This window comes from Cervus elaphus, chromosome 5 (genome assembly GCF_910594005.1).
Source record: "Cervus elaphus chromosome 5, mCerEla1.1, whole genome shotgun sequence".
In the NCBI taxonomy this organism is placed as follows: Eukaryota; Metazoa; Chordata; class Mammalia; order Artiodactyla; family Cervidae; genus Cervus; species Cervus elaphus.
This window is the reverse complement of record NC_057819.1, coordinates 66,531,540-66,558,954: the sequence shown is the minus strand read 5'-3', so window position 1 is coordinate 66,558,954 and position 27,415 is coordinate 66,531,540. Positions and strand designations below refer to the sequence as shown.

At 37.5% G+C, this 27,415-nt stretch overlaps 1 protein-coding gene and 1 long non-coding RNA gene across 3 annotated transcripts; one reads left to right on the top strand and one right to left on the bottom strand.

Moving 5' to 3' along the window:
- Window positions 1-1,986: 1,986 nt before the first annotated feature.
- LOC122694223 lies at window positions 1,987-8,057 on the bottom strand. Its single transcript, XR_006341149.1, has 4 exons — window positions 7,447-8,057; window positions 7,296-7,336; window positions 6,067-6,175; window positions 1,987-2,122 (listed from the first exon to the last, which is right to left on the bottom strand). It is a non-coding gene; the product is annotated as an uncharacterized LOC122694223 (long non-coding RNA).
- Window positions 8,058-8,115: 58 nt separating this feature from the next.
- On the top strand, window positions 8,116-23,655 carry PLRG1 (pleiotropic regulator 1). Of its 2 annotated transcripts, none has more exons than XM_043902666.1 (15): window positions 8,116-8,269; window positions 10,451-10,557; window positions 11,582-11,724; window positions 12,424-12,477; window positions 13,353-13,446; window positions 13,658-13,739; window positions 15,283-15,384; window positions 16,329-16,421; window positions 19,229-19,378; window positions 19,468-19,569; window positions 19,909-20,011; window positions 20,691-20,799; window positions 21,768-21,907; window positions 22,373-22,566; window positions 23,176-23,655. In XM_043902666.1, exons 1-15 carry the CDS (start codon window positions 8,261-8,263, stop codon window positions 23,233-23,235), a joined length of 1,542 nt encoding a protein of 513 aa, XP_043758601.1. In that variant the 5' UTR covers window positions 8,116-8,260; the 3' UTR covers window positions 23,236-23,655. The 2 variants fall into 2 exon arrangements, with proteins under 2 accessions (XP_043758601.1, XP_043758599.1); XM_043902664.1 differs by having other exon boundaries at window positions 12,421-12,477.
- Window positions 23,656-27,415: the final 3,760 nt, after the last annotated feature.

Here is a 27,415-nt window from a genome sequence, read left to right as displayed (position 1 = left end):
AGTAAAATTCCATGGTGTATATGTACCACAGCTTCCTTATCCATTCATCTGCTGATGGGCATCTAGGTTGCTTCCATGTCCTGGCTATTATAAACAGTGCTGCAATGAACATTGGGGTGCACGTGTCTCTTTCAGATCTGGTTTCCTCAGTGTGTATGCCCAGAGGTGGGATTGCTGGGTCATATGGCAGTTCTATTTCCAGTTTTTAAAGAAATCTCCACACTGTTTTCCATAGTGGCTGTACTAGTTTGCATTCCCACCAACAGTGTAAGAGGGTTCCCTTTTCTCCACACCCTCTCCAGCATTTATTGCTTGTAGACTTTTGGATATCAGCCATCCTGGCTGGCGTGTAATGGTACCTCATTGTGGTTTTGATTTGCATTTCTCTGATAATGAGTGATGTTGAGCATCTTTTCATGTGTTTGTTAGCCATCTGAATATCTTCTTTGGAGAAATGTCTGTTTAGTTCTTTGGCCCATTTTTTGATTGGGTCATTTATTTTTCTGGAACTGAGCTTCAAGAGTTGCTTGTATATTTTTGAGATTAATCCTTTGTCTGTTTCTTCATTTGCTATTATTTTCTCCCAATCTGAGGGCTGTCTTTTCACCTTACTTATAGTTTCCTTTGTTGTGCAAAAGCTTTTAAGTTTCATTAGGTCCCATTTGTTTAGTTTTGCTTTTATTTCCAATATTCTGGGAGGTGGGTCATAGAGGATCTTGCTGTGGTTTATGTCGGAAAGTGTTTTGCCTATGTTCTCCTCTAGGAGTTTTATAGTTTCTGGTCTTACATTTAGATCTTTAATCCATTTTGAGTTTATTTTTGTGTATGGTGTTAGAAAGTGTTCTAGTTTCATTCTTTTACAAGTGGTTGACCAGCTTTCCCAGCACCACTTGTTAAAGAGGTTGTCTTTTTTCCATTGTATATCCTTGCCTCCTTTGTCAAAGATAAGGTGTCCATAAGTTCGTGGATTTATCTCTGGGCTTTCTATTCTGTTCCATTGATCTATATTTCTGTCTTTGTGCCAGTACCATACTGTCTTGATGACTGTGGCTTTGTAGTAGAGTCTGAAGTCAGGCAGGTTGATTCCTCCACTTCCATTCTTCTTTCTCAAGATTACTTTGGCTATTCGAGGTTTTTTGTATTTCCATACAAATTGTGAATTCTTTGGTCTAGTTCTGTGAAAAATACCGTTGGTAGCTTGATAGGGATTGCATTGAATCTATAGATTGCTTTGGGTAGAATATAGATTACAGATTCCTAAGTGAAAATCATTATTATGGTGATTGGATAGATATTTACATTTTATTTTTATATTATCTTTAAAACAATGTTATTTTAACATTAGTGAAGCTTGCATTTAAAGTGAAAAGAAAGTGAAAGTCTCTTAGTCGTATCTGATCTATCAGGGAAGCCTTCATTTGCCTATTTTAAATATAAGCTCAGACACTAAATGTGTCCCATTTCCTTTCATGATTTCCTATAAGCTAACAAATGCATCTCTCTTATCTTTTCATTGTTTTTTTTCAATCAGGATTAACAACTCTTACAAGAATCAAAGGAAAACCAAAGCCAACAGCGTAAATCCTGGCAAGTGTGCTGCTTTACAGCATTTTCTGGGTTTTTTGGTATGGAAAATGAAACCTTTGTCATTCAATTTTAAGTGATTTTATTAAAAAGATCCAGGTTTATATTTGAAAAGTATGTTTTAAATAATGCTCGGAAACGGACTCCCAGTAATAGAATGAGACACTAAATTTCTTTCTTCTCTGGATAGCTTAAGCTGCATTCCTAAATCTTTTTAACTCAGATTTATAGAATCAAAGTATTGAGTTTAAAATAAGAAAAATAGTTGACTGAATTATTCCATCTATAATACATATATACATATAATACATATAATTAATTGGGTTTCCCTGGTGGCTCAGATGGCAAAGAATCCACCTTCAATGTCAGAGACCTGAGTTCAATCCCTGTGTTGGGAAGATCCTCTTGAGAAGGGCATGGCAACTCCAGTATTCTTGCTTGGAGAATCCCCATGGACAGAGGAGCCTGGTGTGCTGCAGTCCATGGGGTCACAAAGAGCCGCACATGACTGAGAGACTTTCTTAGAAGAATACACACTCTGAGGAAGACAAATGTATGTATGTGCATGTAATTAGAATAAGATGCAATAATACTTTCCTTCAAAATGTAACTGAGAAAAAGTCCATTTTAACCATCTGGACAGGGTTTTAATGATGTCAGACTTTTGCTGATTTAAAACGATTGACTATGTTAAGAAAACTAAAAATGTTTTTTCTTTTGAGGTAACATTATCACATTATTACTTCATTTTCCAACACTGACATTACATCAACTAGCAGTAGAACCATTATTTAATTTCCAGAGGTCTGTTAATTTTTAAAATTTCTTCTAGTATATTACAGTACCTTGTACAATATTAAAGTGAAAATTCCTTTACAGTCTCACTTTTCTGTTCTGTTCTGACAGGCATTCTCACCATCACCACCAGGAAAGTGAAGGAAGCTACTAGAATTTACATTCCATAAGACAGAGACCAAACATGCATTCCAGAAATAGCTCTTGAGGGTTTTCTGTGTGACAAGCAGTGTAATAGAAGCTAAGGATACATTGGTGAGTAAGACAGACATAGTAGGCATTTGATTAAAAAAGTCATAGAATGAGTGAGTGAACTATCTCTCCATTGAAACAGGCCTCAAATGCCAAGTTCTAATAATCACTTATTTACTGTAAGTTCTAAAAATGATGAAACTGAGGCTCAGAGGTTAAGTAAAGAACTCCAGGTGTACTGGTACCAGGACTTGACCCATGTCTAAGCAGACAGTTCACACTCTGTGCCCATTACAACATACTGCCCAACAAATGCAAACATGGTGAAGAAATGGCCTGTACCTTTTGGGTTTGCTGTTGTTGAATTGGCCAGCCATTTTTCTCTTGAGACTATAGTGTCTCAGATGGGCACTCCCATCCTTACCCTTTATTTTCTCTTACATTTTCATTGTAATATGTGAGTGTGGCTTGGATATTCATATCTGTGTGAGAGGCATGACTGATGGAGTGGTAATAACTATGAGTTTAAGCCTAGTTATTGCTAGATTTTTCAGAGTTTTATACAGCTATACTAACACTTTAAGGTGTGTAATATTACACAGTAAATTTCTATATTTTCAATGAGAAGAAACACATTTACAGAGATTCTGCTTACTAAAATACTTAATTTTTTAAAAACATTGATGCCATTGGTGGAGGAGAAAGGGAGTACTATTTGTTCAGTTATACTTGTAGATCAATAGGGCAGGGTTCTTTGTAGTAGCTGATCCCCTTATGTAAGTCAAGGGCAGTAAATCAGTGACAGAGAAAACAGAAATAATCCGAACTGCCCAGCATCTCTCTGGCAAGAAGGGTGGACTTGCCGGCACTGATCGTCAGTGCATTTTTTGTTATTTTTACAATTCAAGCCAGGCCCAGTTATAACACAAGGCAATCTGCGTTCATCAAATGTTTATAGAGCACCTACCTTGTGCTAGAGGCCAAGGATACTTTGGTCTCCAAGACAGTCAAGTGCCCTGTCCTCAAGAAGCTTTGTGTTTAGAGGGGGAAACAAAAATAAAAAACTGCTTATATGTGCTGAACCTGAAACCCTGTGCCAAAGCAGGGGAAATGTGAGGCTTTGGGAACAGTAACTTACAGACCCAAACCTTCTTTCCAGGGAAAAATGACTTGAAAAGGCTTTTGGACTTGAAACTTGTGGTTTGAGTGACTATATAGTTATATCAGACACCTGACACATAATAGGTTTTGACAAATATCTGTTGAACTAGTTTGTGAACATAGAATGAGTGAATAATTGAATGAACAAAATGAAATACTGATTCTCTTTGTTTAGACAGACAGAGGCTTTGAGAACAATATTTAATCATTGTTAGTCTCTGTATGGTCTTTTTGTTTGTTTGTTTTCTTACCATGAACCACGGTTTGAGAACTAGTAGCCAAGGAGAAATTAGTACTGAAGACTTGGACCAGTGCTTTGATGAGCAAGCCTGAGACCAGGGTGGCAGTGGCAGCCATGATTGGTTAGCAATGGGAAAGCACATTGCAGGGAAGAAGGGTAAGACAGCTCTGTCTCCTGTGGAGAGTCTCCTTCTACTGATTCGGTCAATGTCAATTTGCTTTTCTTAAGGAAGGTGATAGGCTTCCCTAGCTGCTCAGGCAGTAAGAATCTGCCTGCAATTTGGGAGACACAGGTTTGATCCCTGGGTTAGGAAGTTCCCCTGGAGAAGGGAATGGCTACCCACTCCAGAATTCTTATCTGGAGGACCCCATGGACAGAGGAGATTTCCATCGATATTTAAAGAGTCAGACATGACTTAGTGACTGAACAACAGCAACAAAAAAACAAAGGAAGCTGATATAGACCATGGTAAGAAGGAGACAAATAGGACATTTTTTCCTTCAACACAACGCCAATCACAGGAGCTAGAGAAAAGACAGAGATGCTGTTTTACTTCTGTCCCATGAGACTCAAAACCACAATGGTGTGACAACCATTTTGGAATTTGGGATGCCACTCCCTTCTCTTGGAATGACCCCTAAAATGCAGGAGTACAGCTCCTGTGGTCGTTAGTACTGTGATACCTTGACCTTCTAGCCACAGGTGACTGAGCAGGGGTAGCTCCCTTACCCAAGCCAGCCCTATCAGCTTCTCTTCCCCAATTTCATGTTCGTGAAGGAAACAAGCTAAGAAAATAATCAGGTTGATTGACTAGATGTATATTTACCGCAGCATTCTAGAGAGAAAGTCTACCAACATCAGCAGCAGAAGTCATCAAAACTTCTAAACTTAATAATTTGACCCTTCTGCCAAATCTTTGAGACACCTGATGTCCTTTTAAATCCCCCCCCCCCCCACTATCTTTTAGTAAGTTAGGCTGAAATGGCTTCTGGGGTCTGCGGAACTATTTCAAAGGGAAAGTTAAGATCAACTGATTGGGAATCAAGCTGGCTTTTTTTTTTTTTTTTTTAAGAAAAGCATAAATTGTGCATTAGAAAGAGAAGCTGTGTTTTCAAACAAAGCAATAAATCACTTAAAGTTTTATATATTAAGTATATATAAAAGTATCAGCACTAAAACTCTGTAGGAAATTAAAAATTTTTATTTGGAGTATTTTATAACATTTATTTAAAATCTTTTTCATTATTTAATAACAATGTCACCTGTGCCTGGAAAATCCCATGGACCGAGGAGCCTGGTAGGTTACAGTCCATGGGGTCACAAAGACTCGGACACGAGTGAGTGACTTCACTTCACTTTCACTGAATTAAATTACTAGTATTTTCAAACTTCACTGGTGGTGCAGTGGACAGGAATCTGCCTGTCAATCCAGGGGACACAGTTTTGATCCCTGATCCAGGAAGACTGCACTTGCAGCAGAGCAACTAAGCTCATGGGCCACAACTACTGAGCCTGAGCCCTAGAGCCTGTGAGCTGCAACTACTGAAGCTGGTGTGCCTAAGAGCCTGTGCTCTGCAACGAGAGTACCCGCTGCACTGAAGAGTAGCCCCACTCACCGCATCTAAAGAAAGCCCATGCAAAGCAACAAAGACCCAGTGCAGCCAAAAATAAAAAAAATTAACAGTATTTTCTGTAAAATGTTCCCAAGATTAGATTAACAACATAACAGACATTTATAAATTTGAGTCTTCATAAGGTATACATTTTCATTAGTTAAAATCTTTTTATGCCCTGTCATTTTTCTGTCTTGAATATTTTTTCAATTATTGTTGCTATAAATGAGATCTTTCCCCCATCATGTTTTAGCTGCATGTATAAAAGTTACTGACTTTTAATAGAGAATAAAGGGATCTCCTATATTGGTGAATGAATTTAAAAAAAAAAAAAAAGAACTCAACTAATCAAGGGGGACTTTCCTTAAAATCTGTACTGTAGGCTTCATCCAAACAGACTTAATAATATACATTAATAAAGTATTCACCATGTGCACTTTTGCAAACAATCCTTCTACATTTATGAAGAGCAGCACTGACCTCTACTGCTCAAGTAAGGCAGCTCTGGGTATCAGCCAGGATACGGTTGGTTTTTTTCATTTTGTTTTGTTTTGATTTTGATTGGAGTACAACGTTGTGTGAGTTTCAGCTGCACAGCAAAGTGAATCTGTTATTTATATACATATATTCACTCTTCTCTTTATTTTTCCCATATAGGCCATTGCAGAGTATTGAGTAGAGCTCTCTGTGCTCTACACTAGGTCCTTCTTAGTTATCTATTTTATATATAGTAGTGAGCATAAGTCAATTCCTATTTATCCCTCCCCCTTTCTCCCTGGTAACCACAAGTCTATTTTCTCCATCTGTAACTCTATTTCTATTTTGTAGCTAAGCTGATTTGTACACTTTGTTTTAGATTCCACACATAAGTGATATCACATGATATTTGTGTTTCTCTATCTGACTTTACTCGGCACAATCTCTTCACTCAATCACTAGCTCCATCTAATGTTGCTCCAAATGTCATTATTTTGTTTTCTTATGGCTAATATTCCATTGTATATATGTACCACGTCTTCTTCATCTACATTGCCATAGATATATTAGAATCTTGTTTTCTTTTCTGTAATTTTATTGCTCTGTAACATCATGTTCTTTTATATAATTATTTCTATCCATAGGCAAGTTATACTCTGATTTATTTTCCAAGTATATATTTATATTACAGCATTTCCTTGCAAGGGCTGCCATTAATGACCACAGTTATTGAAAGTCAGTTCTTTAGGCCAAGTGAATTATTAGTCGCTCAGTCACTACCTATTCTTTGCGACCACATGGACTGTAGCTGGCCAGACTCCTCTGTCCATGGGATTCTCCAGCCAAGAATACTGGAGTGTGTAGCCATTCCCTCCTTCAGGGGATCTTCCTGACCCATGTATTGACCCAAGCCTCCTTCATTGCAGGCAGATTCTTTTACCGTCTGACCCACTACGGAAATGCCCTTAAAGCCAAACTTAAACTCAGAGATGATTGTATTTTCAAATACATGCATGATTTTAATGTTTATAATGAATTAAAAATTAACTTCTAAATGAGATGATCAACTCACATTGCTATACTTTGATAATCAGATTTTTCTCCCTCTTAAAGCAGGGTGCTCTGGTGACAAGATCTGCGGAAACTGACTATGGCTAAAGAACAGGAGAGCCAGTAAAACGCTCATCTATTCAAATCTGCAAATGTCCAGTTCCATCAATTTTCCTTCTTACCTAGAAATATAGGTCCAACGATCGCAAACTGCAGAGTCTACCTGGGTATAAAACAAAATGCCCATCTTTTGGCACCAGTCTGTATATATTGATACATAAAAATGCCTTGTCTTCAGTTGTGTTTTTCTTCTACCAACTTTGATCAACTTACCCTGGCATTGTTGAAGCCACATTTATCATTGGACAACTAGGAAACAAACAAGAGTTAGGCCAAGAGTTTTGAGAGATTAAAATTTTAAAAAATCTGTGTTAGTGGAAAATAAATGGCCAAGAGTTATGAGAGACTTAAAAAAAAAAAAAAAAAAAAAAACCTATGTTAAACGTATGGAAAATAAATTTGAGACTTTACCACATGCTGTTAAAACCAAAATCTTTTGCAAAATTTCTCAAATTGAAACTGTTCCAACAAGTGCTTAATGGACAGTGTAAGTGGAATTGTTTCCGGGCGCCAAGAATACAAAGACGTCTAAAGGCTTTCAGCCAAATTGAGTCAAATAGCGCAATCTGGCTACGTAAATCACGGAGGCGTCCCCTCAAAGAAGGCAAGAACGTGGCGGAAGTTCCCTAGAACTGTTTGGTTCGTCTGAAGAAATAGCATTAACATCCCAGAGAACAAAGGGCAAGCAACCACAACAATAAACCAAAGTATTTAAGGCTGTGAGTAAGGCAGAAAACGTTAGTATCTCAAGATTTCTGCAAGAGCGAGTGAAACGTATCGTAACGCGACTCCTTCATCTTCCGCTTTGCCTCCCAGAAGCTCCTCCCCCGAGACGGCCGGGAGAACAGCCCGCCGCTTCACCCCGGAAGGCGTGCGAGCGCCCCGCGCGCCTGCGCGGAGCCCTGCGTCACATCCGGGCCAGGAAGCCCGATTCCGGAAGGGGCTGAGCCGTGGTGGCGGCGGTTTCTGTTCTGTCTGTTGAGCAGTGCTTCTTCCCTCCTGGAGCGCCTGTATAGACGACGGAGCCATGGTCGAGGTAAAGTGACACTTGGGTGCTCAGGGGCCGTCTGCTTCTGGGTTGTGTTTCTTTGGCGGCGGGTGTGGTCGATCGAGGATTTGGGAGTCTGGGGACTGGTGAGAGCAGTGGCTGCGAGGGGAGGCTGTTTGGCCGAGACCCGGTGGTCTCGTAAGGGTTTCTGGAGGATGAGAAACCAGAGTTGAGAAGTGAAGCGAAAGTCGCTCAGTCGTGTCCGACTCTTTGCGACCCCATGGACTATATCCATGGAATTCTCCAGGCCTGGAGTGGGGATCCAGAATACTGGAGTGGGAAGCCTTTCCCTTCGCCAGGGGATCTTCCCAACCCAGGGATCGAACCCCCGTCTCCCGCATTGCGGGCAGATTCTTTACCAGCTGAGCCACAAGAGAGGCCCAAGAATACTGGCCTGGGTAGGACGGGGTAGCCTTTCCCTTCTCCAGCAGATCTTCCCGATAACTCAGGAATCGAGCCGGGGTCTCCTGCATTGCAGGCGGATTCTTACCAACTGAGCTTTGAGGGAAGCCCTTCCAGGCGGGAAGCCTGAGGTAATTACTCCACTTTTCACGCGGTCCTTGGGTACGGAGTTCGTCACGGTCTTCTTAGGCGGGGCTTTTATCGAACATCGATGTTTGACCACAGGTACTCGCTGTCTGCTGGGTAGAGTCAGTGACTCTGTCCTGACTGGGGGTCTCCTCTGGTCTTCACTTTGTCTCCTATTTAAGCTCTTCTCCGGGAAAACCTGCCATTCTTGAATTTTTGCATTTCCCCCTAGCTTAAACTATCATTCTGTTAGCAAGCTCTGTTCATCTCAGAATTCTTGGCTCTTTGTCTAGGCCCACTGTCATCACCTGAATTCAGACCACATCATCTTCCATCAGCACTGATGCATTTGCTTTTGTGTGGTCGGTCTCTTTGCTTCCTCTTTGTCATCCCTCTCCCTTCCCCTCCTAAATTGATCTGTTTAAAACCTAAGTTGATCGAGCTTTTCTTGCATGAGACTTTAGTGGCCCTATGTAAAACTAGAGCAAAAATGCCCACCGTTGCAATGGTATAAAAAACAATTTACCGGGACCTTGTCTGTCCTTCCAACCTCATCTTCCAACACTAACCCTCCTTTTCACCGAACATATACTACGTTCTACAGCTTCTGTGCTGTACATTATATACTACATTATGCACTACAGCTTCTGACAGTATTTCAATTACAGAACGCTTTTTTTTTTTTTCTTTTGATTGATTTTTTTCAGTTTCACTGGGTCTTCGTTCCTGCGCGTGGGCTTTCTGCAGTCGCAGGGAAGAAGGGGCTACTCTTCATTGCCGTGGGGGACCTTCTCATTGCAGTAGCTTCTCTTTGCCGAACAGACTCGAGGCACATGGGCTCCTGTAGTTGTGGTGCAGGGACTTTACTTGTTCTGTGGCCTGTGGATTCTTCCTCGACCAGGGATGGAACCTGTGTCCCCGCATTGGCAGGCAGATTCTGATCCACTGTACCACCGGAGCAGTCCTACCTGGATTGTTCTTACCTCTGTTTTGTGCAAGACTGATTCCTTCTCTGCTTAGCTGCTACCTCATAGAGATCTTCCATAACCAGCCTAAGGTCTTGCTCTGTTCTGTCTCAGCCCCCTGCTTGTTTCCTTCATAGCACTTATTAAAATGTGGAGTTACTTACCCTATTTTTATCTGTTTCCTCTTGAGCACAGGGATGGTGGCTGCCTTTTCATTATTCTCTTGTTAGTTTCTAGCAGGATACCTGGCACTCGTTTAATAGGAACTGAGAAGGAAATGGCAACCCACTCCAGTGTTCTTGCCTGGAGAATCCCAGGGACTGGGGAGCCTGGTGAGCTGCCATCTATGGGGTCCGCACAGAGTCGGACACGACTGAAGCAACTTAGCAGCAGCAGCAGTAAATGTTTATTGAACAAATGACTGATTTCCGGCATCACCCAGTTGGTACACCTGGGGCTGTGGCCCAAGAGGAGCTTCCTCCTCTTCTCTGAACTTGACTCCTATAGCTCCTATAGGAGCTATAACAAGCTCCTATAGCTTGTTATAAATAGCTGTGGTGAGTGGTACAAAGTTTTACATATTTAAAGGTGTAAAGTTTATAATTAATTTGCTTAGTTTAGATTATGATGTATGTAATTTGTAGCTAGGTATGTAATTACACTCTTCTCTTTCCAGGAGGTGCAGAAACATTCTGTACACACGCTTGTGTTCAGGTCCTTGAAGAGAACCCATGACATGTTTGTGGCTGATAATGGGAAACCTGTGCCTTTGGATGAAGAGAGGTAGGGATAGTTCGTTTTCAATTGCTAGAATATTTCAACTTTTAATAATGGGGGACGAGAGCAGGGAGAGGGGAACCTTTAAAAATTAGTGAGTAATACTAACTCTTAAGAGGTCTATTAGTAATGAATGATGTTTGGGCATAATTTAAGCTGATTAACTTTTTTTTGGCTTTTTACAGAAAAATTCCCACTAATTAATTGCATTTTACAAATACCCAGTAATTAGGAGAGTCCCGTTTAGGTGTTATGTTTTATAATCAATCACTTTGTATGTGCTTTCAGCTTCCTGCTGCTCTCAGAGCCTTGCTGAGCTGAAATTGTACCTGGCCAGTACCTCTACTCCCATCTTTTCTCGTTAGTATGATGAAGATTCTTGAGTGGTGGCATATTTTTGGTTCTACACCTCCAGCTCCAGTCTGGGATTGCATTATGTGCAGTGTTCCTTCTTTGTCCTTTACCCTTCTTTTAAAATCTACCTAATTCCTCAAACGAGCATTTATATTTAATTAACAAAGTGGGCTGTCCTTAAAAGTAGCATAGTACTCGCATTTCTTTCTAAAATACTGAACTAAGTACTTGGATTAGTTTTAATTAGTCTTTCTAGATATATCCAGGAAAGGTTACTATAGAAGCTCTTACTGTATTTTTACATTTAGACATATGAAGGGAAGTATATTGACTCTGAGGTTTTTTAAAGGATATATTAGTTCCTATATATTTTAAAATCATTTAGACCTTCGATAAATCAACATGAAAGTTTTTTATAATTGGTTAACAAACCAAAATATACTCAGCTTAATGGATGCTGTGTGGTAGATTGTGAACAAAGTATGGTAATACACTTGGAAATTTCTTAAAATGTTGTTTAACTTTAAAATCTTACCAGAAACTTTGTCTACATTCAGATTAGGCAAGCTTAAGCTGTTTAAAAATTTTTGTCCTAGCTATCTATGAATATATTTACATTCATAAATATATTTAAAGTACTCAAAGATACATTTTTGTGTTTATAATTTTTAAATAGTCACAAACGGAAAATGGCAATCAAACTGCGTAATGAATATGGTCCTGTGTTGCATATGCCTACTTCCAAAGAAAATCTTAAAGAGAAAGTCCCTCAGAGTGCATCAGATTCATATGGACACAAACAATATCCTGCCAATCAAGGTGAGTGTGGCTTTGTCAGAAATGTCAGGATTTAAATGTGAATTTAAAAATAGAAAAATGAAAATATCTTACTATTTTAGTGTTCCTACTGGAAGGACTTATTAGAATCACAACTGCACCAAGATTATAGTGGAAGTCCTGATTTCCTCATTCCTCATAGTGAGATTATTGGTTGGTGGATTTTTTCCTTATATGAAATTGAAAAACAGTGTTATGATGATGACAGAGATTCTTAGGATATGGAGATAGTCATAGGGGAGACTAAAGGGAAAATTCCTAACCTGTGGAGAGGGCATTTATCTGTTTTGGCTGTAATTCAGAAAGGTGATATTAAGTACTAAAATCATAGTGAATAAAGATAATCCAGGGTTCCACAGGAAAACCATTTTCTTAGAAGATAAGCCTGAGTGGATTATTACTTGACAGGATGACCTTTCTATACACCATTGCTATGTAACAAACTTCCAAGCTTTCTTGACCTCACATCAGCAAATGACCAAGGAAATAGCTATGTATATATCTCCAGAAGACAAAACAAAAATGATCAACTTACCTTATTTCTGAGACTTGCTTAGTTGGGAAACTTTAAGAAATCCAATTGATAACTTAATATTATTTAATTCATTAAAAGAGATAGTACATGTATATAAGGTAATTTTGCCATTGATGAATTTTCTTTCTCTGTCTTTTCTTCAGTAGGACAAGAAGTTGAATATTTGGTGACAGGTACACATCCTTACCCACCAGGACCTGGTAAGTGAACTATTATATTTGAAAATGTCTTACCGTCACTTATGTTTCCACGAATGAGCCAATAATATGATTCCCCATTGCCTGTAAAATATAAGATAAGCTCCATAACCGGGTATTCAGGCAGAGCATTTTAGATAAGAATTAACATAAGTTTCATATGCAGTCATTCTGCAAACTAAATTAAGCCCCTGTTTTTCATCAGGCACTGTGCTAAGAATTCAAAAGGCCGCTCCGGGCTGACAAGCTTAGTACCTGGAGGTTTAGTTAAACACATTAATATCACTAAGCTTCTAAAAGTGTTGAAAGTGTTAGTGTAGAAGCAGGTATAATAGAAACATATCCTGGGTATGTTGTGTGTGTAGAGGAATTAGCACACAAGTAGAGTGGCCAGAGTCACAGAGCGGAGGACACAAAGCTTAGTATATCTAGATTCTAGTAATTTTAGAGGACAGAATTCACCACATTGAAAGTATAGATAAATTGGTGCTTTTTGTTGTAGGAATTTGCATTTACCCTTGGAAACACTCTGTTAGTATTTGGGGAACTGCTTAATTTTTATATTTGAAAGTAGTATCCTAAGATAATAGAGATTTAACTATCATGTATTAAATTTAACTACTATGTTGGGCTATGTTCATATCAAGCTATTTTGATTAAATATGTGAGATAAATTTGAGATACACTTTAGGCAATATTTATTACAAAAGAGTTAAAAGACCTGCAAAATATAATACAAATTTTTTGTAATATCACCACCTGGAGATAATTACCATTTCCTTTTTGGCATGTCTTCCTCCAGTTTTTATTGTAAATGCATGTAAATGAAAGCAAAGATAGATACTAAAAATAGTTGATTTTTTTTCAAATTTTAACAGGGGTTGCTTTGACAGCAGACACTAAGATCCAAAGAATGCCAAGTGAATCAGCTGCACAGTCCTTAGCTGTGGCATTACCTGCTTCTCAAGCTAGGTAGGAAATATTATGCTTCTAAATTACAAAGATTTTGAAAGCATAGTTTACTGCTTACCTTTTTTCTCATATTTAAATTTGTTTCTTTGTAATTATGTATTATGTGACATTTTCCTTTACCAGTGCTTACAAAAACTTTAAAAAGTCAGTCCTGCAGATCGTGTGACTGGAGGCATTGCTTACTTACAGTGTGGTGTTTCTTTTTCCTCAGAGCTGATGCAAATCGTCCTGTACCTGCTGGAGGTGAATATCGACATCCTGGGGCTTCTGACCGCTCGCAGCCTGCAGGGGCGGTGAGTTTGTGTCAGATCACATCATACTGTGGGTTTCTAACTTTTGGAGCATACCTGTTTCCCTTTATTCTAAGAGTCTCACCTTAAATGTTAAATAAATGAACATTTTCCTTGGAATTTTTCAAGTAAGTAGCAGCCTGAAAGTGAAAGTGTTAGTCGCTCAGTTGTGTCCAACTCTTTGTGACCCCATGGACTGTAGCCCACCAGGCTCCTCTGCCCATGGAATTTTCCAGGCAATAATACTGGAGTGGGTTGCCATTCTCTTCTCCAGGGGATCTTCCCAACCCAGGGATTTGAACCCAGGTCTCCTGCAATAGCAGGCAGATTCTTCCTGAGCTCGTTGTTAATATTTCATAGCCCTAAAATTTAAGTTGCTAGTGAACTGACAAAAGAAATTCTGTTAATCCTGTGTCTTACTTGCATGTTGGGCGTGACAGTTATTTTGATGAGGATACTGTGATGTTGCTGTTTGTTACCCAGTATTAAAAATACAAGTGCTGTTGTTCTGAAGCTTGTATTAGTATGTGTTAGATGTGAAGTGTCTTTTATTAAGCTCTCAGTTGGTTTATCCTGTTCGAGTTGAGTGCTATTAGCATCATAGTATTCACAGGCTATACAACTAGTATTTTATAAATGAGCGTTTAGAAATATGTAATTTATCTGTTTGTAAGTAAATGGCAGCTGTTGTTATCGATGAAAGTAGTTGTAGAAAGAATGACTGAAAATACAGTTTGCTTTATTATGCTGTCACTTGAAATAAGTATAGGCCTTACTTCCTCAGTTTATTATGCAGTTGCTTTATGAAGTGGATGAATTTGTAGTCCTCCTACCACATTTTTCTGTAGCCTCCATTCACAGGGTCTGCCCAGACTTTCTGCCTTCTTGGGGCATAACATAAGCCTCTTGAGGGCAGGCAGTTTACGGACTCCAGTGTTTTTTGGATGGGATGCTAGCCGTAGATGGTTATATCATCTAGTATACCCTTATATAGTCTTGAAATACTTTTGTAGGAGATAAATAGAAGGAATTTTCAATGTTCTTTGTAATATTAAATCAATAATGTTAAAATGTGACAAAGGCAGTTTCATTAATCCACTTATGGTTATTTAAAGAAAAATTGGAGTTTACGTTGAGCACTTACTACTCTGTCATAGTTGTTGGAATTGCTCTATGGGGCAGTTGCTGTTATTTCCATTTTACTAATGAGGCACAGAAATTACTTAATTTTTTATCTCAGGTCTTCAACTGGTGATGGACAGAATTGGGTTTTGAACCCATGCACAGTGATAACGTGGTTTCAATGCTAAGGTTTTTGCCTCGTGAGATTTTTTGTGTTTTAAAGTCAAAATTAACAAACAGAATATATAGTTCTGATTGGAAGTCTTAGACTCATTTTCTGGGTATGCAAATATTTTTCAGCTTTCTTTCATTTAAGGAAAAAAACCTTTCATAAATCCCCTCTTTGACTTTCCATTTTAGAATTGATAACATGAAATTGTGGATATGATATCTTTAATAATAATGTCATCTGTTCCTCATCTAGGTTGTTATGGAGGGTGGCAATGCCAAGAACTCTGCATTGATGGCTAAAAAAGCCCCTACAATGCCGAAGCCCCAGTGGCACCCACCATGGAAGCTCTACAGAGTGAGTGAATCTGTCCGTTATTGCACTGCAGGAAACATGATCACTGCTTTCCAGTTAAACAAGAGCCAAGGACTAGAATAAAGAGGAAACAATGAATATATGACAGCTGGTAGTTTGGGGTTGGGGGGAATGGGGTTAGGCACTATCTTAAAAGATATCTTAGAAAGTAGACGTCATTAAGTAGAAGTTATATTCTTATATTTTATATATAATATAGTGTAAAATATTGATAGAAAGCTCCTGAATGGACAGCACACAGAATAAATTTAGGAATGTGTTTGAGGTGTTCTTTATGAATGTCAAGGAGAAAATCAATGCATCAGGACATTTGAAATGTACCAACTATTAATTAAAATGTAAATAGCAGGAAACGTACAGCTGTACATGTTACCATGCCACAGAGGAGACTTTCTTTGGTATACAGATCTAATAAATCTTAACAGGTTATAAACTTGGTTAGCCACTACCACAGTCTGGGTAATTAGGAGTTCTGTCAATTCACACATACCCCTGGTGTTTTTTATAATCACAGCCTTCCCTACCCTGCCAACCATTCATCCGTTTTCTATCATTATAGTTGTGCTTTTCAGTTGTATCATAAATGCAGTATATATCTTTTGGGGGTGAGTTTCTTCACTCAGCTTACTGCTTTTAGATTCATCTAAGTTGTTACATATATTAATACATTCCTTTTTATTGTCAAGTAGTAGTCCATTGTATAGATATACCACAGGTTGTATATTCATCCATTCACCAGTTGAAGATAATTTAACTCTTATTTTAAAATCTAATTAGCAGTTCATCTTATAAACTTATCATTTGAGGATAGGGGTAGGGCAAGTCAGATGGGATGAAATTTAACATAAGCATGATGACTTGAAATTGAATCAGCTTTAGCTTATGTGTAGTGAGCTTGCTCATTCTGTCTTTTTTTCTTAATACAGGTGATCAGTGGGCATCTTGGCTGGGTTCGATGTATTGCTGTGGAACCTGGAAATCAGTGGTTTGTTACTGGATCTGCTGACAGAACTATAAAGGTAATAAGAAAAGAAGGAAAAAGTAAATATGACTTTTTGTTTGCCATGATATTTTAATGTGTTTTAAGTAATTTCCTCTGGGTAACTGCTGTTGTAGTTCTCTGATTTGTTAGACCTGAGTGTGCAGTAAAGTATATTACCTGTTAAAATAATTTGTACCGTTAAACGTCCCAAATAAATATCTGTTTGAGAAAGTGGTAAACAACAGTTTTTCTCCAGATAGTGCATGCTGACTATCTCCAAGTAATTCCTTCATATTTTCTCCCCTTCTGATTACAAAATTAAAGCAGGCTTATCTATTTAAAAAACAGGAAAATGTAAAGGAGAATAAAAGAATGTAGACCCATACATAATCCTATTACTGTCAGATATTTGAATAAATTTATTTTTAACTTCTCTGTGTATGTGTATCTGCATTTTCTTCTGAGCACTTTGCCTGTGGTTATAAATGTATATCTTTTAAAAATTCATGTTCAGTATGTAATTCTGTCCCAGGTTTTTTTTCACTTAAGTGAAAGTGAAAGTCGCTCAGTTGTGTCTGACTCTTTGAGACCCCATGGACTATATTGTCCATGGAATTCTCCAGGCCAGAATACTGGAGTATGTCGCCATTTGCTTCTTCAGGGGATCTTCCCAACCCAGGGATCAAACCCAGGACTCCCACATTGCAGGCGGATTCTTTACCAGCTGAGCCACCAGGGAATCCCTTTTTTCACTTAATGTTATTTCAAAGGCATATTCCTGAAAAAACTATCTTTTTTTAAAAATTTATATTATTGAGGTATACTTGATTTACAGTGTATTAAGCTCAGTGTCAGACTTTATTTTTTTGGGCTCCAAAATTACTGTAGATGGTGGTTGCAGCCATGAAATTAAAAGACGCTTACTCCTTGGAAGGAAAGTTATGACCAACCTAGATAGCATATTAAAAAGCAGAGACATTACTTTGCCAGCAAAGGTCCGTCTAGTCAAGGCTATGGTTTTTCCAGTGGTCATGTATGGATGTGAGAGTTGGACTGTGAAGAAAGCTGAGCACCGAAGAATTGATGCTTTTGAACTGTGGTGTTGGAGAAGACGCTTGAGAGTCCCTTGGACTGCAAGGAGATCCAACCAGTCCATCCTGAAGGAGATCAGCCCTGGGTGTTCACTGGTAGGACTGATGCTGAAGCTGAAGCTCCAATACTTTGGCCACCTCATGTGAAGAGTTGACTCATTGGAAAAGACCCTGATGCTGGGAAAGACTGAGGGCAGGAGGAGAAGGAGATGATAGAGGATGAGATGGCTGGATGGCATCACTGACTGGATGGACATGAGTTTGAGTAAACTCTGGGAGTTGGTGATGGACAGGGAGGCCTGGCGTGCTGCGATTCTTGGGATCGCAGAGTCGGACACGACTGAGGGACTGAACTGAACTGAACTGAAGCTCAGTGGCAAAGAATCTGCCTGGCAATGGAGAAGAGGTGGAATCAGTCACTGGGTCAGGAGGATCCCCTGGAGAAGGAGATGGCCCATCAGGCTCCTCTGTCCACGGGGATTTCCCAGGCAAGAATATGGCGTGGGTTGCCCTTCCCTCCTCCAGAGGATCTTCCCAACCCAGGGATCAAACCTGTGTCTCTTATGTCTCCTGCATTGGCAGGTGAGTTCTTTACCACTAGTGCCACCTGGGAAGCCCCGTATACGTGTGTGTGTGTGTGTGTGTGTACATATATATATATGTATGGTTTATTACAGGATATTGAATATAGTTCCCTGAGCTGTATATTAGGACCTTGTTGTCTGTCAGTTCTATATATACGAGTTTGCATCTCTGAATCCCAAACTGCCTATCCACCCCTCCTCTGAACATCTTTTTAAGTGCTTCTATAGTATTGTTATCACTGGATGTGCTATAGTCTGTTTTCCTACTGTTGGACATAAAAGTTTTTTAGCTTCCTAATTTTTCACTATCATAAGCAGTGCTTATGTGTAATTAGTGTGTGCCTAAAATTTGTATTTTAAATTTTCTGTATTGTTTTTCTGTATTTTCTGTATTGTTTTGTTATAGTTTGCCAGAAAAAGTATTAAAAGGTCAGACATTCTTGAAGTTGACACCCAAAGTTAAATTATTTTCCAAAATGGGTGAATTATGCTTGCAGCGTGTGAGAGGATCCTTTTCAGGACATTACTTGTGTTTCTTTGAAAATACCTACTAATAAGATGGGCTCTCTGGTGGCTCAGCAGTAAAGAATCCACCTGCAGTGTGGGAGATGTGGGTTTGATCCCAGAGTTGGGAAGATCCCCTGGAGGAGGGCATAGCAACCCAGTCCAGTATTCTCGCCTGGAGAATCCCATGGACAGAGGAGCCTGGCAGGCTACAGACCATAGGGTCACAAAGAGCTGAACATGACTGAAGCAACTTAGCACACTAATATAAGTAGAAATGAATATCTAATTTTTAAAAAAGAAAACTATATATAAACTTTGTAGTGAGGTTGAACTTTTTGATACTTTATTTGCTACTTTTCAGGATGTTTTTAAGTTGATGCCATCCTTCACTAATTTAATACCTCAATATTCATTTTTTTTGGCTATCAATACCCTTTATATATTAAGAACTTTTTGTCATTTATGCAAGTACTTTCCTAGTTTGAGCATGCCTTTTAATTCTCTTTCTCCTGCTTTTTTATTTTTGGTGATGAGGTTATTTTCCAAACTTTTTATTTTTATGTTTTTAGCTTTCACTTTTGAAGACAATTTTAACATCAAGATTCTAAAAATTTGCTTTGAAATAATCGGCAAGAATAAAATTAAGTATTTTTTGAATGCAGATCTGGGACTTGGCTAGTGGCAAGTTGAAACTGTCATTAACTGGGCACATAAGCACAGTGCGTGGTGTGATAGTGAGCACGAGGAGCCCGTACCTGTTCTCCTGTGGAGAGGACAAGCAAGTCAAATGCTGGGATCTTGAGTACAATAAGGTATGTGTGGAGTTGAGGACCGAAAGCATCAGGAGCCCCTGTTTATCTTCCCGATTACAGAAACGTTAACTCTCCTCCCTTCTTTTCAGGTTATAAGGCACTACCATGGACATCTGAGTGCCGTGTATGGCTTGGATTTGCACCCAACCATCGATGTGCTGGTGACCTGTAGCCGAGACTCAACCGCACGGGTAAGTGGACTGGAGCCCCTCTGTGCGTCCATGCCTCCTGCAGGGTGCTGGCTCGGTCCTGAGGTCTGTGTTTCTGGAAAGAGAATTTCAAGAGCCTTACTTTGACCCGTCAGTACCCCACCTAGTCTTCATCCCCAGCTCTGTGGCCTCACCATGTCCTCTGTTGGGCAGCCCTGCCCCCGAAATGTGACAGGTTATTTCAATTACACACTTTCTTCATTCTATTCAGACAGGTCCATACAGTTTTCTAGTCAATTCCCATGCTTGAATTGATTTTGTTACCTGCCTGAAGATAGGAGTGCCTGTTTTCATTGATGGTATTGTGTGCTGGTTTTATAGATTTGGGATGTGAGAACTAAAGCCAGTGTACACACATTATCTGGACATACTAATGCGGTGGCTACAGTGAGGTGTCAGGCTGCGGAACCACAAATTATTACTGGTATGATCCATGCTTTTCAAGTTTACAGTATATTCATATCAGCGTGCATTATAATTATATACTTTTCATATTTACTGTGATTCTCGCTTTGTGTTGTATATTCAGTGTTTCTGTGTGCACTTGAAATTTATTGTGGTAACATTTAATTCCATTGTTTTTATATCATAACTTTTATATATCATAGAATCTTTGTATCATGTAATGTCTGACTAGAAAGTAGTGCTATTAGATACAGCTAAGTGCTGTTTTATAGTTTCAAAATTACCAGTCTAAGAAATTAAAGTTAGAAGATGCACTACCCCCCGACTTTTAGAACTGATTTGAGTCTTGCTTTGCTTAAAATATGGTTAATAGCAATGAATCTTTAAGACTAGAAAATAATTCCTTCCCTTGTTTTATTTAAATAATCATTAGAGTTTTTGCCTTCCTCTCCACTAGGGAATGACATTATGTATTTCTTTTCACATTTGTTGTGGCTCTTCAGATGACAGTGCACTAAGCATTTATTACATTTAAGAATTAAAATCAAATACTTTGAAAGTATAGAAAGCAATTAGTCAAAGGTTGATATGACTTTTGTTTCATATATATGTGTCTGTAGAAGAATGCTTCAGGTTTTATTATATTTAACTTTTGCATTCTTTTTTCCTAATCTGTATTTTGGGGATTCTCCTTACAGGAAGCCATGATACTACAATACGATTATGGGATTTGGTGGCTGGAAAAACAAGAGTCACATTAACAAATCACAAAAAATCAGTCAGAGCTGTGGTTTTACATCCAAGACAGTAAGTATATTTTCCTAAGTAGCTTCTCTTCTTCCTTCAATTCTTAGTATAATTTAGAAATAGCAAAATTAGTATTACTTTGTAGTCATTTAGTCATTTTTCAGATCTGTTCCATTTATGAGCTTGCATTTCCTTTATTTTCCTTGTGAAGTATTTTTCTTCTTGTCCTCCATAAGATGAGAAAAACTTTCTACATGGTGAAAAATGATGTCAAATGATAATACAAATAAATCATGGTGACAAGCTGCATGTCATAATCAAAGCTAATAGTCACTAGATTTAATGTTTTGGACAAAAATATTGGACACTGGGCTAAACATAGAATAGTTAGTTTCATAATGAAGAAATTAATATACATAGGAAAAAAATAGTAGGTATCATGAACATTATTCACAGAGAGATGGAGCATAACATGAGAAACTGCTGTTTATAAAACCGTATCCCCTGGCACTTCCAAGGTCACAGTCATCTCCTGCCTCTCCTCCCTTCCGCACCCTCCCTTGCGTTTGTTTTGTCTTGTCCTTCTGTTCCCTGTTTCCCTCACTCCCTTTCTTCCTCTCCCTGACTCCCTTCTCTCTTCCTCCCGCCTCTTTCTCTCCTTCTCTCCTTTCTTCTTTCTCTCTTCTGGCTTTCTCTCTGGCTTTCTCCAAAACACTTACATCACCCCTTGCCTTTCCTGTGAGTTTAGGAGGTTGTATGTTTATTCCTTTAGTTCAGAGCATTGGGGAAATGAGAGGAGAATATAACTTCAATCTAGGACTTATCATACAGTTAAAAGTAATTTAGAAATCTGATATAACTTGAAACAAATGTTTTTGTCTTGATATTTTTATCTTGGTATGACGATAATATTTTGCCAAAACTACGTAGATCCTGACGATACATGCAAAATATAGCCATAATAAGATTTTTTAAAAATCCACCATTTAACTTTGTTTACTTTATTATTAATTCTTTTCTTACTTCAGTTACACATTTGCGTCTGGTTCTCCAGATAACATAAAACAGTGGAAATTCCCTGATGGAAGTTTCATTCAAAATCTTTCTGGTCACAATGCTATTATTAACACATTGACAGTAAATTCTGATGGAGTGCTTGTATCTGGAGGTAAAGTATTTTTATGATAAATATGTTTTAGTCTGTCTTTTTTTTTTTAGTGAATAAAATTTCTAAGTCATTAGTTACACTGACGTATTAGAATAGAACTTGCCTGTTTAACATGTGTATTCATGAAAATTCATAATACATATAGCATATTTCATAGTTCAGTTCTCTTTTAAGTTCCCAACATTGATAAATCTAAGTTAAGGATTTATGCCAGAAATCACCTAAAGTTTGGTTTTGTGTTTTGAAGTTGAATGTCATTTTGTGGTGCTTTTTGAGATCTATAATAAATTCTGAATTAAGCACAAATGAAAGTAGACAAATTGATATTAAGAGGAGCTCAAATGCCTGTATGTTATATATCCTTATAGCTCCATGGTGCTTGGCTAATGATGGGTGTAATAATGAGTGTTTGTCAAGCTGAATTGTTGAGGGGACACTTGGTCTAACTGTATCTTTACGTTTAAGCTGACAATGGCACTATGCATCTTTGGGACTGGAGAACTGGCTACAATTTCCAGAGGGTTCATGCAGCAGTGCAGCCTGGGTCTTTGGACAGTGAGTCGGGAATATTTGCTTGTGCTTTTGATCAGTCTGAAAGTCGATTACTAACAGCTGAAGCAGATAAAACCATAAAAGTGTACAAAGAGGATGATACAGCGGTAAGTTCTGTATTTCATAGATATTTTAAAGTAGAATAAATCAGCTTTGCCAATTTTCCAGGCATTTTCTCATTTTAAAGCTATTGAAATTATCAGGAGGGGAAATAATCTTCATAACACTAAAATATTTGTCATGTTGAATAGTGCCTGCTCATAGATTATTGCATTCATGGATGGCGGCAAATCCATAGATAATTTTGATTTTTATCTCAATTTTGCTTATTAGAGTTATTGAGAAAATCTTACCCTAAGAATAACAGCAAAAAAATAGATTGCTATGCAAATTAATTTTAGAATCAGAATCTTAGGTGTTACTTGAATATCTAAAAACCATTTGATTTAAAATGAAAAACCACAAACTGAATTTGTAGCAAATGCATTCATCCTTTATTAGATATTAAACATTATTTATCTTAATATTTACTAGATAATAATCAGATAATGCCAAAAGTTTGTCATCTATCTTAAAATTGTTAAAGAACTGCTAAATATATAATGCCAAGTAATATAATTTAGAATAAGTACCTTATTTTTGTTAGAAAGGAACTTATTAAATATGAAGGAGACCAGTAATACTTTGTTTTAACTTACTTACTTTTCTGTGTTTAGACAGAAGAAACTCATCCGGTCAGCTGGAAGCCAGAAATTATCAAGAGAAAGAGATTTTGATGTGTCATTGTCTTCACAGTGGTTCCAGTTTTTGTTTTTTTATTTCTTTTTAGCTTGGCGTTGATGAGAATATCCAGTCATTTGTGCTCTGGCTAGGAATATAAAGCAAAAACTCATGCTTGAATCATTGCATTTTCATATTTCACAATGAACTGTCCTCCCCCATGTTTTTATTTCTAAAATTAACAGTTTGAGATCCTAGGAAGTAAGATGCAGATATCAAGCATATGTGGGTTTTTTGACTATAACTATCCTAAATGGAATGATTTGCCACTTCTATTAAAACACGCCCCTTTTTTTTAACTTACAGAACTGCTTACTATAGTAGGACATGTTTTGAGGGAAGTAATCTTTTTCTTAAATCCTTAAATACTGGTATCTGTGATGGATATTTTGGGATTAAAGGATTTTGAAGTCTTATGTATGTTTATCTCACCAACAGTTTTTGAGTGCATGTTCTGCAAAAGTTCTGCACTAGGTACTGTTCAGAAAGTATACAGATAAGATGTGTCTGGCCTTTAAGACTTCCACTTTTAGTAGCTTATTACAGAAATACTATCATAGAAGTGCCAGTGAAAAACCAGGATAACACAGAGGAAAAACCCATTTATTTTCCTTGGGAAAGATTGTGGAAGACTTCATGGAGTCAGTGGTATTTGAGCTGAGTCTTGAGAGGTCACACAAAGCAAGGGTATTCTAAGGCATGGTGTGAACTGAAAAACCAGACATATGAGAGGTTTATGTTCCAGGAACAGAGAGCTGTCTGCTGCACTTGAATGAGAACAGCTGGTGGTGGCAGGGAAAGCTTGTGTTTTGAGTTTCAGTTTTCCACAAGCAGTAGGTTACCAATATAGGTATCAGACTCTGGAGAAGTAACTGGAGATATCAATTATTTGAAGCTATAGCAAGGGTTGCAGTCTTTTGCAGAGATTCCATAGAAAAGTTTTAAGTTTTTGATGCCTGTGCCTCTGTCCTTAGTATTCTGATTCCCTATCAGTCAAAAAAATTTATCACACTTCACTTTCTATAGTTAGAAAACACAATTATAAGAACAATCAGTTTATAGTTTGAAATGAAGAAATTAAACCATAATTTTGAATAAACATTTCCAAATATACATGTCCCATCTTGCATGCTGTAGGTGGGAATGTAGTTGTTAAGCCTTTAGGGAGGGTAGTTTTCCAGAGTATATTGAAATGCTTCGACTCTTTGGCCAACTCTTCATTAGAAATGAAATTACTAGGAAACTACCTAATATGAATAATCTGACAAGTGTACACAACAAGTTCATTTCACCTTTGTTCTTTAATTAAAACTATCCCAGATGTCCTAACAATAAGGGCTTGATATATTGTGGTATTTTCAGTTTCTCTCCATTAAGGGTGAGAAATATCTCTGGAATAATAAGATGTCCAAATTTTATGGTTATATGAAAAAGGAAGTTGTACAAGCTTTTTCTTTTTTTTTGATAACTTGTTAATGTTCTAAAAAATAATAGGGAAGTAACACCACATGGTTATCAGTGGCTTTGTGAGAGTGGAATTATGGGAGAACTTTCATGATTGGCTTCATATATTTCTATAATGTTTTAATTTTCTATAAGCATGTATTTTGTAAACTTAAATAAAGAAAAAAAAAAAAAAACCCCACGGCACTTGCATCCCTGAGACATTTGAATTACGCCTTCCAACAGAAGAAAGATCATAGAGGTGAATACTGTCCCAAAGCCTGGTCCAAAAGCCAAGGAGAAATTGTTAGAACAAGGAGGTGAGGATGATAGCCCTTGTTATCCTGCCTAGCAAAGCTTCAGCCTACTGTTCTTGTTAGACACAAGTATCAAATTCTGAAGAGCATGAGAAAATTCCATTACCCTGCTTCATGCTGTTCGGTAGGTGCTATTGACTCTTCTTGCAGAAAGTTTCCACCATGTATGGTCATGAACCTCATGAAATCCTAAGCAGAATTTCTTGTGTGTACCTTTGTTCTTTGTATTTACTTGGCAAAACCTCAACCCAAATTAAACCTGAACCTTACTGTGCCTATGCCTTGAGTCACTCAAGAAGCTGTAAAATGTTAGCGAGACAACTGTGCTAGCTGAACTCATTTTTGATTTATGAGCACAGACCATATGTAAGCCATCAGCTGTGACCACACTCATTTCTACAAATAAAATTACGCCTTCTTTTGCAAAGGATGAACTACCCACCTACTCAAAACTGTCAAGTATGTATACAATTACTGCCTTATACTCTTGCCTACTCAAGAACTTAACTTTCATAATTAACCCCTTTCTTTTTTGCACCATAAATTCCTTTTTTGTCAAATGATGCTCATCAACAAGTATGTTGTAATTTAAATAATGTATATATTTAAAATGACTGTCTTAAAAATCATTAGACCAAATGTTCACCTCTGGGTATGTACCATTTCTCTTTACCCATTTATAACCTAACCTCTTTAATTCCTCACTTCCCTTTGCCTTAACAGACTCCAGTCCAAAAGTAATGAAGACAAATGTGTTCAACATAATTGTTAGAAGAAACTTTTAAAAAATAGTAAAAAGAATTGATAAATTAATGAAATAAAGATATAGAGTCAGTAGTAATAAACCTAAATGTTAATTTTTTGCTGCAAAATTAAAATAGATAAAACAATTTAGATAAGAAACGGAAGAATCATAGATATCCTAATAAAAATGATAAAAGGGAGGTGGGAGGAGAGAATTCTGTCCAAATCCATGCCAACATATTTGAAAGAGTCAAATAGAATGGTAAATTTTAAATTTTCCTGAAATTTTTAATAAATTCCTATGACTGCAGACATGCAAAAAACCTACACAGATTACCACAGAAGTAGTCAACTTCTATCAAAACCACCTGCACACATCACCAAGCTTGTGCAGATTTAGAATGAAATTCTAACTACAATGCATTTTAAATTTTTCTAGGACCTAGATAAAGGAGAGCTTTCATGATTTAAAGTGTGAGTATAACAAAAATACTCAAATTCAATAAAACACAAAGGAAATTGTAATTTTATTTTGCTTATAAATCGACACAAAAATCAGTAGTAAAGTTTAGTAAAAGAATCAAGTTTCACATACCTAATTTAGTCTAATAGTGCAAGGAAACTTTCATTAAAAATTTTTCCTATTAGGAAATAATGTAGTTCACCACATTGTTTTATATAATGAAAAAATCACGAGCATCTTCATAGAAGGTACAGGCCGTTCAGTGTTCAAAGTCCATTTTTCATTAAATAAAAAAGTTATTAAATAGGAACACATGGATACTTTAAGAACTTGGTTAAATGCAACTACCCTGCCTCAGTTGTTAACTGAGAAACACTAGAAGCATTCCTGTTAACTTCAGAAACAAGGATACCCATCATCACTAATTTAACTTTTTTTTAGAACTTGCCACTACATTTATTAATAGATTCAAGTAAAATTATAATAATTAGAAAGTAGGAAATAAACAACATTATGAGGAAATGACTGAAAACTAGTTAGATGTTAGACAACATTTTATTAAAAATAATTCAGATAAATAAAATGATCAACTGATACCTGCAGGAAAATCATTTGACAGAATTCAAGAAAAATACCAGGTCTAAGAGAATGCTGAGGTGTCAAAAATTTCTTAAGGAGTAATTATTAGGAAGTAATACTAAATTATTCTTCATGGTGGAACACAGAGGCAGGCACAGGAATAATAAGGGGATACCTACACATTTTTTATTTGATAATGGTTCTGAGAGTTTTAACAGGATTAAAAGTCAAATTATAATGATTTATAGATGAGTCATATAAAGCAAGCAGTAGAAAATCAGTTAAAAACTAGTGAATGTGTCCTAGAAGATTATTCCATACAAGAAAAGTATGGGACATGAAAACAGCAACGAGCTAACAGTTTTATACTGTCTTAAAAACAACCACTTTCCAAAAAGACACGTACCCCAATGTTCATTGCAGCACTATTTACAATAGCTGGGACATGGAAGGAACCTAGATGTACACTCACATATGGATGGATGAAAAAGTTACAGTACCTATATGCAATGTGTTAATACTCAGCCATAAAAAGGAATGGATTTGAGTCAGTTCTAGTGAGTTGGATGAACCTAGATTCTGTTATACAGAGTGAAGCGAGTCAGAAAGAGAAAAACATCATAAATGGAT

Excerpts from the sequence above, each read along its gene's own strand:
- PLRG1 (XM_043902664.1), top strand. Across the intron at positions 15,385-16,328 it reads CACCATGGAAGCTCTACAGA|GTGATCAGTGGGCATCTTGG; the intron begins GTGAGTGAATCT and ends TTCTTAATACAG. Across the intron at positions 20,012-20,690 it reads GGAACCACAAATTATTACTG|GAAGCCATGATACTACAATA; the intron begins GTATGATCCATG and ends TTCTCCTTACAG.